This window comes from Fukomys damarensis, unplaced genomic scaffold, assembly GCF_012274545.1.
Source record: "Fukomys damarensis isolate Sample0158 unplaced genomic scaffold, DMR_v1.0_HiC HiC_scaffold_9, whole genome shotgun sequence".
Classification (NCBI taxonomy): Eukaryota; Metazoa; Chordata; class Mammalia; order Rodentia; family Bathyergidae; genus Fukomys; species Fukomys damarensis.
The window spans coordinates 31,628,483-31,641,130 of NW_022900921.1; the positions used below are offsets into that span (position 1 = coordinate 31,628,483).

Consider the following 12,648-nt stretch of genomic DNA (forward strand, 5'->3'; position numbering starts at 1 on the left):
TAGTTACCATCTTAACCTTTTATTTCTGCTACTGTTGTTATTGTGGCTTCTGAGTTACTTATATTTCAGTTGCCTTCTCCGGACCAATAAAAAATGGTGAATGTTACAAACACAAGTTCTATTTATGTAACAGGAAGAAATATTAAAGGATAATCTGCCTGAAAATGGAGAACTGGTATGTATTCCTAATCTAATTGGTGCTTTAAAACATGATTATACAGGAGGACTTGATGTAAACACTCTGTGTGTGTGTGTTGGTGTGTGTGTGTGTTGGTGTGTGTGTGTATTTATTTTTTTTAAACGGGGGATCGAACTCAACTCAGGTCCTTGTGCTATTGAGGCAAGCAGCAAAACTGAGCAATTCTTTAAAAGTGTACTAGGTGCCAGGCTTCCAGAATGCTTCTTCTCCTTGGGTCCCAAGAGTACTGTATTTTTGTTGTTGTTGTTAAGAGATCTCAGCTCTAATGCTACAGAACTGAAGTGCTATCCTCCTGTTATCAAAGGGACTTAGTTTCTGTTCTGCAGTGGAAAACTGACATTGTACATTCTGTTTGTGTCAGACAGAGCTGCTTGCTCTTTGCAGTTTTGTTGAGTCATACATGACTCCCTTGAACTTTATCTTCCCTGTTTCAGTAGATAATTTCCCAGGTGTGCCAAGTTTGAAAAAGTAGTCAGATGAAAGTTTGTGGTTTGAGCTAATGTCTAAATTTTTAGCTCCCTATTTTTGACTTAGGGCTTCTGATTTAATTAAGTATGTCAGGTTTGGTATTTTTAATTAAAACAGTACAACATGGAATTAGAAATATTTATTCAGAATATAAGAATGTTTGTAAAATATTATAAATGTCTCTGTATAAATAAGTGAAGTTTTTTTAAAAAAACAATTCTATATCAAATAACACAAAGTAGCTATTTTACAGCAGCTAAAACTAAAGGCATCTGGGAACATTTAAAGCATATAAGTGAAGAATCCAAAATACAAGATATAGTACAGTGTTAAGTAGCAACTTTAAAATGAGACTTTCAGTACAAACAGCAGAACAATACTGACAAATGCAAATGCAGACACATGTGCTTTAATAACTGACAGTACATTCAAGCAGGTTTTTCTAGTGATTCAAGTGGTATAAAAGTAGCACAATTTCAAATAGGAAACAAATCTCATGCAAAGTAAATAAGTCTTGAAAAGCTAAAAACTGATTAGAAATAAAGTGAACATGTTTCATGATCTTTAAAATTAGGTTGAAATAAAAGCAGATTGTTAGGGGCTGTCAATTACACTTGGCAGTTCTGACATGAACACTGTAAGTGAATACTGCAAGTTCTTCCAACAGAACTTGTTCCCACAAATTCGTCTGGAGAAAGTGCAAAAGCAAACGGTAGAGCAAGAACTATTTAAGCAGGGCATCAGTGGGAATGTGGGGGATTACTGATTTAAGTTGCACTGTTCTGCTGAGCTGGTATTTCAGATGATTAATGAATGGCTATGAAAAGATGAAATACTACTAGTCAAGGGTATGGTTATCAATGGCAAACTGCTGTTTCTGGGACTGAATGGTACTTGTCTTCTGAAAACTCCCTCTCTGAAGTAATGTGTTAGGGTTAAGTAAAACAAAACCAAAAAATGTAACAGTTGTCTGCATATGAAACTATCTTCCTCTGTGGGCACATCAGCAAACAAGAATACATGAATCACTGTACACTTTTGTACCCCTTTCCACTTTTTATATTTTAATAGCAACTGAGTGCTCAGTGATGCTGCGGTGACAACAGCTGGCTTTATATTAACTGATAATTCAGGTTCCAATTCTAAAGTTACTTTGAAGCAGAGGCATCTCAGTGAATACAGAGAGTAACTTCTGTGCAGAAAACAGGGCACTTCAGAAGGCTACAGTTGAGAGCAAACTTCAGCCTGACTTATAAAGTAAACACGAGGTTCAATTATGGATATACAAAACAACTTTATGTAATGAAGGTATTTTTATTTTGTTGCAAGTTCCACCTATTCTACAAACTCCAGAGTTTGCAAGCCTTAATCAAAGAAAGGCGGTGATTATATCATTCCTGGTCAAAATAAGCTGTTCTGTTTAGATAAATAGAAAAATAATTCAGAGGAATCTGAACGTTTATAGTATTCTACAAAGTTATCATTTACTGCAAAAAACCAAAAATGTTACATATGCTCTTGCTACCCACCCATCCCAAAAACCTTTGGCTGCACTGTAAGTGTGGTGCAGACGTTCTGGCTATCACAGAATTCTCTCACTGTTCGGGTTCTCGGTGCTTTCGAATTATAGCTCTAGTTGCTGCATGCAGAAGTAGCTGAAAGCTGTATGCTGAGCCTGAATTCTTCACTTAAAATGTCTCTAGAATGAATGATGTACTCCCAATTACGCATCTGTAGGTGACTTCAAGCTTTATGGGGGAAAGGACACTTTCCATTGTCATTAATAAAATTGTAACTTGATGCCTTTCTCATCATATAAAACATGAGAATGATACTGCAAACTTGAGCGTTTTAAGGAAACTGACAACTAAAAATAATTGCAGTATAATTTTTTGTACGCCATAGGAAATAATCTTTAGAAGGAAACTGGCAGCCACTTCAATCCACATCAGTGACAAAGGTGGCAGCCCAGTCTTGTCCAGGTAAATACTGAGCAGTTTTTTCCCATTTAAGATAGTATCTGTATACAGCTGGGAACTAGAAGGCTTTTGATATAGTTTCAGAATTTCCACAGGGTGGCAGAATTCTTACTACCCTCACTGTGACAGCTTTTAGGAAAAAGCCTTTGGGCTCTTAACTTGGGACTGCCTTTCTACAACGGGACGTAAAGACTAATTTAGTTTTCTGAGTTCCCTGTATTTGCTGCAGGCTCAGGGGAAGACTTAGAAGTACTGCGTGCATCTGAAAGGAGAATTAAGCACTGATGTTTAACTGGACTGTAACTTTATTGACCTAACATTTCAGTCTCAGGCAACAGGAATATTAACTTCAACTTGATCTGCCAACAAATGAGTAAATATGAAAATAACCTCCATCAGCAATGAAACAATGTACATCAAGGCGTAGAGCATGACAGAGAGTATGATAAATCTCAACTGTCTGATGACGTCTTTAACAATAATCTTTGAGGTAAGCCTCAAAACGGAATTTTGCTGCCTGTGAGTTTATGGCAGTTTTGGCAGCTGATACACATGGGCTGGCCAGTGTATCAGATCCAGCTGGTAGGCTCACACATGAATGGCACTCCAGCTGTGAACGGAAGGCTCCTATTTTTCTGCCATCCTTGCTTTCCTTAGCCTCAATTCAGTGATGGGAAATATATTCCCAGGGAGCTGTGAAACATCCCGTTGCTCTATGCACATTTCTTCAGGAGCCAAAGACTGAACAGAGGAGATAAACAAGGGGCAACTACTAAAGAATCTAGAGAAGACAACTGAAAATACTAAATTTTGAATTAAAAATCAAGATCACTGTTTACCTCCCCAAATGAGATGTTAATGGAAATAAGCTCCTAGAGAGATTCTGGTAGAACAGTTATACAAGAGAAAATTACACAGGCATCTGACACCATTTAATCAATGCAATTCAGTCACCTTTTAACAAAGATTGTCGCGAAATCAACTATAGCTTTTTATAATACATACTAATAAAAGTAACATGTTTGCCTGGGATACGTTTTCTTACCTCTCACCACACAAAGTATTATGTTGAGCTACACTGACACGTAAGGCCTGGAAGGATGAACACTGCTAGGGCCATAGTAGAAGAGCTGAGGCCCTTTCTATCTGGAGAAAGTACAAGGCTTAAAACAGTGGGTTCTTTGATTTTACCAGCAGCAGAGGTCAGTGGGCAGCCATACTTTCTAGTATTGGTGGAAATGGAAAATACCCATTTGATTGATGTCTGTTCATTTACAAGAACAAAAAACCATGTGCATTCCAATTTGCCTAGGACAAGGTGAAGAGTAATGAAAGCCAATTTCATCTATTAAACATATTTTTTTTGCATATACTTTACAGCTAAAACATGTTCCTCTTGACAAAATAACAGCTTTATCCGAAGGGTGAAGATGCACTTTTTAAAAAGTGACTTATTAGAATTTTGTCTAAATAAGAATAGAAACAGTAATTAAAGCATCCAAACATTGGTCCTTACAGTCTCATAGTTTTTTGTTTTGTTTTGTTTTTTTCCCTTTCACTTTTGAGATGATTGTTACTGCTGGCCTGAGAGAAGGGGTGTTGCTTTTAGGGATGAACTGTGTTCTAGGTGGTGGCTGGAATTCTCTTCCCTGTTGCACATCATCTTCTGCTCTCTAAAAATATGGGCGGGGGATTTAGCTCAGTGGTTCTACAGCCTGCCTTGCAAGCACAAGGACCTGAGTTCGATCCCTGGTACAAAAAACAAAACAAAACAAAAAAAGACCAACTTGTACTGACAGCTCATGGACAGGAAGATTTTCCTGCAGTGACCTGGTTATAATAGAACTGTAGTTAACTGTGACATCAGAACCTATTTCTCACTCGGGACTTGGGAAGTCTTGGGGCTACAGGGAAAAAAATGATCTTGTAATCTCATCAGCGTAGAACTGAAAGAAGGGTAAAAAGGGGTGAAGGCTGTAGTAGAGAAGAAATGACAGTTTAAAGTGGAAGACTTCCAAGAACAAATTCAGGTACTTAGCTCCTGCCCAGCCCTGTTAGCATTTTGCTGGAAATAAAACCTTTTAAGCAGATTATCAAATCATCACCATGTATCTTGAGAGAAAAAAGCCTTGTAACTGCACCCTTTCCCTTTCTTCATGGAATAGGTGCTCAGTGCCCAAATGGAGGCTCACTAGTACTTAAGTAGGTGGGAACAGCTATGCAAAATATTCAGCATCTCCTGTTCCAGTGCACACTTTCTTGCCCTTGAGAGGAGAGGGAGGGGAAGACGGAAGGAGCGTGGGTGCTACAGTTGTACTTAGAATGAGTTTTGATCCAGCAGAACAGCAATTACGTAGTGCCACACAGCTGGGGCAAGTGCTAATACTGCTGCTCTGTTCCGAAACCCTAATAGAATTACATGTGTCATGATTCTCAGCTCTTAAGTCTTAGCTCCCCCCCACCCCCCGGTACTGGGGATTGAACTTGGTCCTTGAGCTTGCAAGGCAGGCCACCGAACCCCTGGCCCTTTAAGTCTTAGCGCTATTAATAGTCCATTGAGAAGGAAAAATGTTAGAATCAAGAAAGCTCCCTTCCCAGCCTTGCTTCTAAAATGTAAGGTTGAAGGACATCTCTACTCTTGCAATACAGGATGGCTCCAACACATCTCTGGTGACTACTTCTAACTGATGGCACTGTAAGTACCATCCTAGGGCAGTGGCAAACTTTAGAGGTAGAGATCCTCTAGAGTTGACAATGTGGGGCTTGAAAACCAGATTCTTGTTGGAGCAAGCAAATGAGCAGTCCTAGGTGCTAGAAACAAAGATGTGTGCATCAGTTTTCCCTAGGAGGAAGAGGAAGGAAAGAAATTTGAGATTCCAGATTAGCCCACTATCTGAATATTGAAAGACTGGTAAATTATAAAAACAAATGCACTGGATCCCAATGATATACAGAGAAGGGGAAACAGTGACTGCTGAAAGCAGAAGCAAGACACTAGAGCACAGTGCACAGGGCCTTCGCTTACATACTGCCCAAGAATGGACCCAGGAGAACAGGGACAGAATCCTGTGGGGGTAGAATCCATAGGGTTGCTGGGGTCACTCACCACGAAAAGTGAGTCTGTGGCACTCCGTCCAATCGCTGACCGTTGTGCCAGCCTTTGTCTTCCCAACAGGTCCTCTGGGGGCCCTTCTTTCAGGGGCCTGCTAGAGTTTCCTTTCAGGGACAGAAATTTGGTGCCTAAGCGCTGATTAGAGTGAAGTTTCATTGGTGTGTGGCCTGGAGTTCTCCTCCTCCAGCAGAGCTATTCTTTGTTTGAGCATTCTCACTTGGGTCTCATGTCTTTCCACCATGGCCATCATCTGAGACTCCAACTTCTTCAGCTTATTCTGATGCTTTTTCTTTGCTTTTTCATATGCAGCCACCAGGTTGCTATGTGGGGTTGGAGGGAAATGAGAGTAAAGATTTGTCCTGAATAGCAAGAGACACACTGTTCAGGCTCGTAGGTAGCCAGGGCCAGTGAACACTGCTCTAAAAAGAGCTCACTCTAGCTCTTCAGAAGAATCTGAAACCAAGTGCTGAAAAGCAGTATAAAACCCAGACACTGGCACTCAGTTCTAGTCATCTGCCAGTTTAACCATGATTACCCAGCCCCACAGCTGTAGGCTTGTCACACTGACATTTTAGGAAGGTTTTACTAGGAGTGAAACCAACAACCCAGACTAGCTAAATCTAAAGAAAACAGACTTGGAATTCAGCTACTTTTTAAGTACAGATTTCAGCCCACTTGTTGCTCTGTGGCATTTGTACATTACAAGAGTGTTGCCATGAAGTAATGTTACTTAGGATCAGGGCAAGGAGGCTTGTCCCCCTGCCCCGAAATTTTAATATAATAAATTTCCACAAATGTATTCATCACAGGGATATGTGAGAAATACGGCCAGCCGTCCTCATAAGTAGGCAGAGAGAAAGCCCAATAAATATAGATAACCTCTCTGGTTCAAAATGGCACGTTCAACCTTTCCATGGCAGTCACACTATCCTTAAAGCCATGATTCTTAAAAGTGTGGTCTGAGGATGGACCAACCCCTGGCAATTCCCAAAACCTATCCAGGGTTATCTGTGAGGTCCTGACCTTTATTTCTAACACATTTGCTGGAAACTGGTGTTTACACGCTTTGTTTTGTTAACAAATCAAACTCAGGACCTTGTGCTTTTGAGGCAGGCGGTGGCACAGCGGCAGCACTAAGCTAAATCCCCGGCCCCTTGTTTACACACTTTGAAATAACATGTTGACTGCAAAAGCAGATGTGAAGCCAGCGGTCTTCTATTAATCCAGACGTTACACTTGGAAAAGTAAATAGTGCCACTTTTCTAACTGTCTTTTGGAAAATACTTTTTCATTAAGATGACATTTGTTTTACACATAGTGAGTTTGGGTAAATGAATAAAAACTTTTAACAAGTTTGTCTCAGTTTTAGTTTCTGATATGAAAAGTATCAATAAATTACAGGAATGAAAGCTCTTTGAAATATTCAGTTTTTATAAGTGTAAAGGGCTCCTGAACCCCCCAAATTTTAAGACTGCTGTCTTAAGATAGCATAGTGTCTTAAAGTGGTCCACTGGATATTAAATGGTTTCATAGCTAGTTTGGAAAACACTGGCTTAAACAATGATACTTCATTGTATGATTCTCAGAGCCTTTACTATATATCAAGAAGAGACCACAGTAATCTGCTTTTTCTTAGTTTACTTTGGTCAAAGGACCCATCTTTCCTGAGTACTTCTTAGGTTTCTGTGTGGCCTCTTGGTGGATACTTCTCCGAAATGGGGCAGGTGAGGACACCCCGCTGTCCAGAGTTGCTTCCCAAGACTACAGACAGGTTCTCCTTTGTGCCTGTGGATGGGTGCAGTCCAAGTACCCCTGGGACAGATGAGAATTCTTACCTGTTGGCACGCTTTAGATCATTAACAAACTCTGCGGATTGCTGATGTCGGATTTCACTGCTCTTGGTGAGTCTCTCCAAGGCACTCACAAGCTCTTGAACTCTGGCCTTCAGCTTCTTTTCTCTGTGTCAAGGAAAGAATCATTGCCATGAATAGCTTGAGGTGACAGTGGAGGAGCCACCCTCCCACCCCCTCCCCCGCAGTCATGGGGAGGAGGCAGGTGCAGCCAAGTCAAAAAGGCAGCTATGGAAAATGACCTCAAGATCTCGGGTGTAACATCGCTGTCCTGGTCAGCACAGCTAGAATGAACACTGGACCCCAGCCTTCACAAAGGCTGATCTGAGCCTGTTTCTTGAATAAGAGACCTTCAAAGATCTTAAGTGCCACAAGGGAACAGATAGGTATTTCTGTGGCTGGCAGAGAAGGTCACTGGCAAAACATAAAAGGCAAAGTGGAAAGGAGAGGAGTAGAAATGATACTCATTTTGTAAAGGTCCTGGTTTACCAATAAAGCATTCAAATTTTATTTGCATTTTGATTTCTACTGTTTTTGTTCCATGGCTCTGTGCTGTAGAATTCATACTGAGGGAAGTCAGTGAGGGGCAGTTTCTGGAGTCTCATCAGCTTATAGCTTTCCTCAAATTCCCACAAGAGCCCAAGATTCAGGCACAGCACCTCCCATGAATGGTGCCAACCTGCACCATGGCACACCAGACTCAGCAGTCCCGCCGTAGTCAGGTGGGCTCTCCAGTGGATTCCCAGGACTACCCTGAACCTCTTCAGAACCCTGCAGTAAGTACTTAGTGCCTTGAAACTTACTGGGAAACCAGCACTTACGGAAAGGTGTGTCTCTAGAAGGGACTGAGTGTGGAGAGTATGAAGTACCTCATTAGTCCATATGACAATGTGGTAATACCTAGGAAGAATACCTAGGAAGAATACCAAAGAATGGACACTTCCCTTAACCAAGCAACTTGAGATTTAGGACTTTATCTTACAGAAAAAAACATGAGCATAGGTTCCTAAAGACAGTTTTATTTAGTCATCGCTGGATTCCTTCAGCTTTGGTTATAATAACTAGGAATGGAAAAGAACCAGGGGAGTGGTTAAGTTTATCAAGGTATAGCCATGCTATAAAATGCCTGCTTGAAGAAGCCCGTTTATAACAGATCGACGAGCAGTGACACGAAGAGGATCTCCCGTGGAAGTGAAAAGGATGAGTTCCAGGGCATCACTTTCTAAAAACAACTGGAGATCTGAGTGTGTAACTACACTAGAAGGCTAAACGCCAAACTCAATAATAGTTAACTCAAAGGAAGGAGGTATGGCTGTTCTACTTTATTCTTGTATTGCTTTTGAGTTTTATGATCTGTATGCTTTCTGTAAAGGTGTCTTAGTTGTGCTTCCTGTGGGAATGACACAGGAATGTGACTGCAGCAGGGTCAAAAAGTCCTTGTGGATGTACTGTGGTTTGGATGCTGGCTTCTCGATTATCTAATCTTTTACATTTCTGATGCATGGCAAGCCAGGCTCTCCAAATTGATTACTGAAGGAAGCCTTTTGCAAGGGACTGAGGTAGGATGAGATATTTGCTGTCCAAATCATTCCTCAGTGAGTACCTCCCACCTCCCTTAGCTACTTGGGGGATGGAGCTGGGGTAGCTGGGGCTGTCAGCCAGCCTCCCACTTCCTGCAGAATGTGTGCTCCCTGACCCCTAGCAGCCACCAGGGAGTCGAATTTGGTTGCATTTCCAAGTGGAATCAGAGAGTGGCAGCATTACCTAGCAGAAGTGAGAACATATTGCTGAAAGGAGTTCCCTCTTAACCTTCTAAGCAGCCAGCTCCCCTCCAGTTAAAGCAAGGCTTAAGAGCATCAGGGGTCACCCCCCCAACCGTCTGGCTGGAAAGAACAGGGTAGAGTTGTTTATTCTGCATTTTTTGTTCTGATTCCTTCATGTTCTTTCTAAAATTGATTGTACAAAGAGAAAAAAGTAACTAGAGAACTGAAACTGTAACTCACAAAATCTGTCACAAAAAAACCCACTCAAAGCAGAACCATCCCTGCCTCCCCCATCGCTTCCACACCCTGCAGACAGGGAGAACATGGAAAACCCAGCCCCAGTACAAAGGCCTTCCTTCCCAGCGCCTGGCCTCAAGGCACCAGAGGGAACTTTCCGGACTTGGCAAGCTCCAAAGGAGGGACAGAACACCAGGCAGGCAGGAGAGGATCGCAGATGCCTCCTAGGCCAGCTTGGGCCATTAGAAGGAGCTCCAACAAGCCCGGCCTGACCACCACACCCCAAACTAAGGATGGGAGAGGGGAGTCAAAGGCTAGCAAGAACTGTCACTGATTTATTTATAAAGTTGCAAAGACAAGGTCAGATGTAGGTCATTTATTTTCCTTTGACAGTAGGAGTTGGGACTTCAGAATCACTTGCCTCACAGCATCATCCAAACACTGAAGTAACAACTTCCTTAGAGCTGTGTATCCATCCAGTCAAGAACAGCCACTGGCCACGGGCCACAGCTATCAGAGTACTCAAGGTGGCAGCACCAATCCGATGTGCTCTAAATTAGTGTAAAACACACTGGAGTTGGAGGCTGTGATACAAAAAGTGAATACAAAAACCCTATCTTTTAAAATCTTTGGCCCTTGCCTCCCTCCCTTTCTTGAGGTGGTGATCTAACCCAGGGGCTCATGGACCCTGGGCAAGTGCTCTACCACTAACCCACATTCCCAGCTTGAGATGTTTTACATTAGGTTAAATATGCTATTCAAATTATAATCAGGTGGGTGTGGGGCAGCCTCAAGCATGTTAAGCAAGCACTTTACCACTGAACCACACCCCTAGCCCTATTAATTTCACATTTAAAAAATTAGTGTGGAATTTAAAAATTTTTAAACTATATATATGACTTGCCTGTGTGGCTCAAATTATATTGTAGAAAGAAGTTCTCTAGAGCATTTATTTAAAAGTGTATTCTCGGGTTATTCCCCTGGATTTTGATTCAGTGCGTTTGTGCTGAAACCTGGCAAGTGCTTATGAGGTGCCCAAGTGACTCGTTACAGGGCGGAACAGAAACTGGGCAGGCACAAGGGCTTCAGCGGGGCAGTGAGGACAGACACCCTGAATCTAACAGCTATGTGCGAAACCATACCCAGGGGATGACTACAGTCTTCCTCTACAGCTCTCCTCACTCACAGGACGACCTGGAAAAAACCACCACAGAGGACAATCCCAGTGACTTCAGAGCCTTAGCCAGCCATACCTGTTCCTGCAAGTTTCTAATTCAAATGTGCTTGGACCTCAGTTCAGAAGAATCTATGCAGTTTATCTATGTTCTAAGGCCCAAATGAGCATTTTCTCAGGCATTATACTGATGAGAAAGCAGAAATGAAAACACCGTATGTCCCATTTCCCTCTCTATACAGTGTGTTCTAGAATGCCCGGTACTTACAGTCCCTTTCTTCCTTGTTCTTTCCTTCCCAGTAGCTTTAGGTACTCATGAAAATATACCTGTACCATCAAATAAAAACAAAACAGTACAGGACAATGATAAAACCATGGAAACCCGAGTCTCCCAGTATGCACATGCATTTCAGGTGTGGGTCTCCCGATCCACTTCCTCACTAACATCAAGGGCTACTCTTTATCACAAAAGGTCATACGAATCTTACTATAACCACACAGCCAGGAAAGTACTTTTTTTTTTTAAATTGAAAATTTTAAGCACTGGAGGATGTGGAGGGGATTTGAGAGGCAGCCTCACGATGGGAAGTTTAATGGAACATGGAAACCAAAGTGGCTCGTCAGCAAGCTGGGGGGCAGATGCCGAAGCAGGACTTGGACGCTTGCTGGGCCCCTGGCAACTGGGGTGCACGGCTTCGCGAACACGTCATGAGGAGGTTGGATCCTCCTTACAAGGATTAGGCCGATAGGCTATACTCTGTGATTAGAGTCACCAGGGCGAGCGCCCAGTCCTGATGAGGTGCTGTGTGGCTTCCCAGCCAGCTGAGAAACCTTTCAGAGGAGCTGTGATCAGACCAAACCACGGGGAGTCATGGCCATGCCACCACAAGGCTGGAATTTCTTAGCAGTTGCTAATTACGTGGAATTAGAACTGAGAGTTGTCTGCATATGTGGTTCTCCCCCTCCTTATTCTTCAACCCCAATCTGGCTTCTGCTCTGTGGAAATGGCTGGGTCAGGTCACCAGGGAGTGCACTGCTTCGGCCAGAGGAGGGTCCTTTGCTGATCCCTCAGTGGCACCTGCACGCTTCACCGCGCCTTCTCCCTCCACTGTCTCAGTTCTCTAGATTAGTGCAAGGCCTGCAGGGCCTGGACTCCACCCTCCACTTAGGGTCCCCTCAGTTGTCTTCTTTTCCTCTTTCCTCTCCTCATACCACTTGCAGATGCTGGGAGTTCCTTAAGCATTCTTTACTTAAGCCTGGACTAGATTTTAATTTTACCTTTCTTTAATTTTGTCCGCTTAAATTTATTTTCCTGAAAACTATGTGCGAAAAAGTCCAAATCCTTATCTCTAGACCCTTCTTCAGAGCTCTGGACTTGTACATTTGATGCCTCTATGTTAACAGGCATCTTTAGTTTAACCTGATAAGAGCAGAACTTTTGAAATTATCATCAAACCCACTTTTTCTGTATCGGCAAAAGGCAATACCACTAGTCTGGTTCCTTACATTGTCTTGGAGTCTTCCCTCCTCCCATTCACTCCCCTCACCCTTCGTATCCATTCAACAGCAAACTCAATCTTGTCCTGTTGCCACTTCTGCTACCACCAGGAGGGTTCAAGCTGCCATCTTTTCTCACTTAGATCACACCGACAGCCTCACTGGCTTCTCTGCTTTACCTTTGTACCGTTCTGATCTGGTTTCCACACAATGGCCAGGTGAGGTTTTCAAAGGATAGATCGGATCATATTATTGCCCTTCAGTGCCTTCCACTTGCACTTGCAAGAATGTCTGTCTCACCTCCACTGCGAGGCTTTGCTTCCACTGTTTACTTGAGGAATCTGATTTTTTTTTTTTTTTTTTTTTTTT

General features: G+C 42.5%; 1 protein-coding gene across 2 annotated transcripts in view; it reads right to left on the reverse strand.

Annotated features, from left to right (window-relative positions):
• Positions 1-826: 826 nt before the first annotated feature.
• The window catches only part of Mcc (MCC regulator of WNT signaling pathway), a 349,153-nt gene continuing 337,331 nt past the window's right edge, over positions 827-12,648 (reverse strand). For both annotated transcript variants that reach the window (XM_019206068.2, XM_010614125.3), the window contains 2 exons: positions 7,594-7,716; positions 827-6,078 (listed from right to left, as the gene is read on the reverse strand). In XM_019206068.2, coding sequence (XP_019061613.1) covers positions 5,898-6,078; positions 7,594-7,716 — 304 coding nt within the window. In that variant the 3' untranslated portion in view covers positions 827-5,897. The remainder of the gene's footprint in view (positions 6,079-7,593; positions 7,717-12,648) is intronic.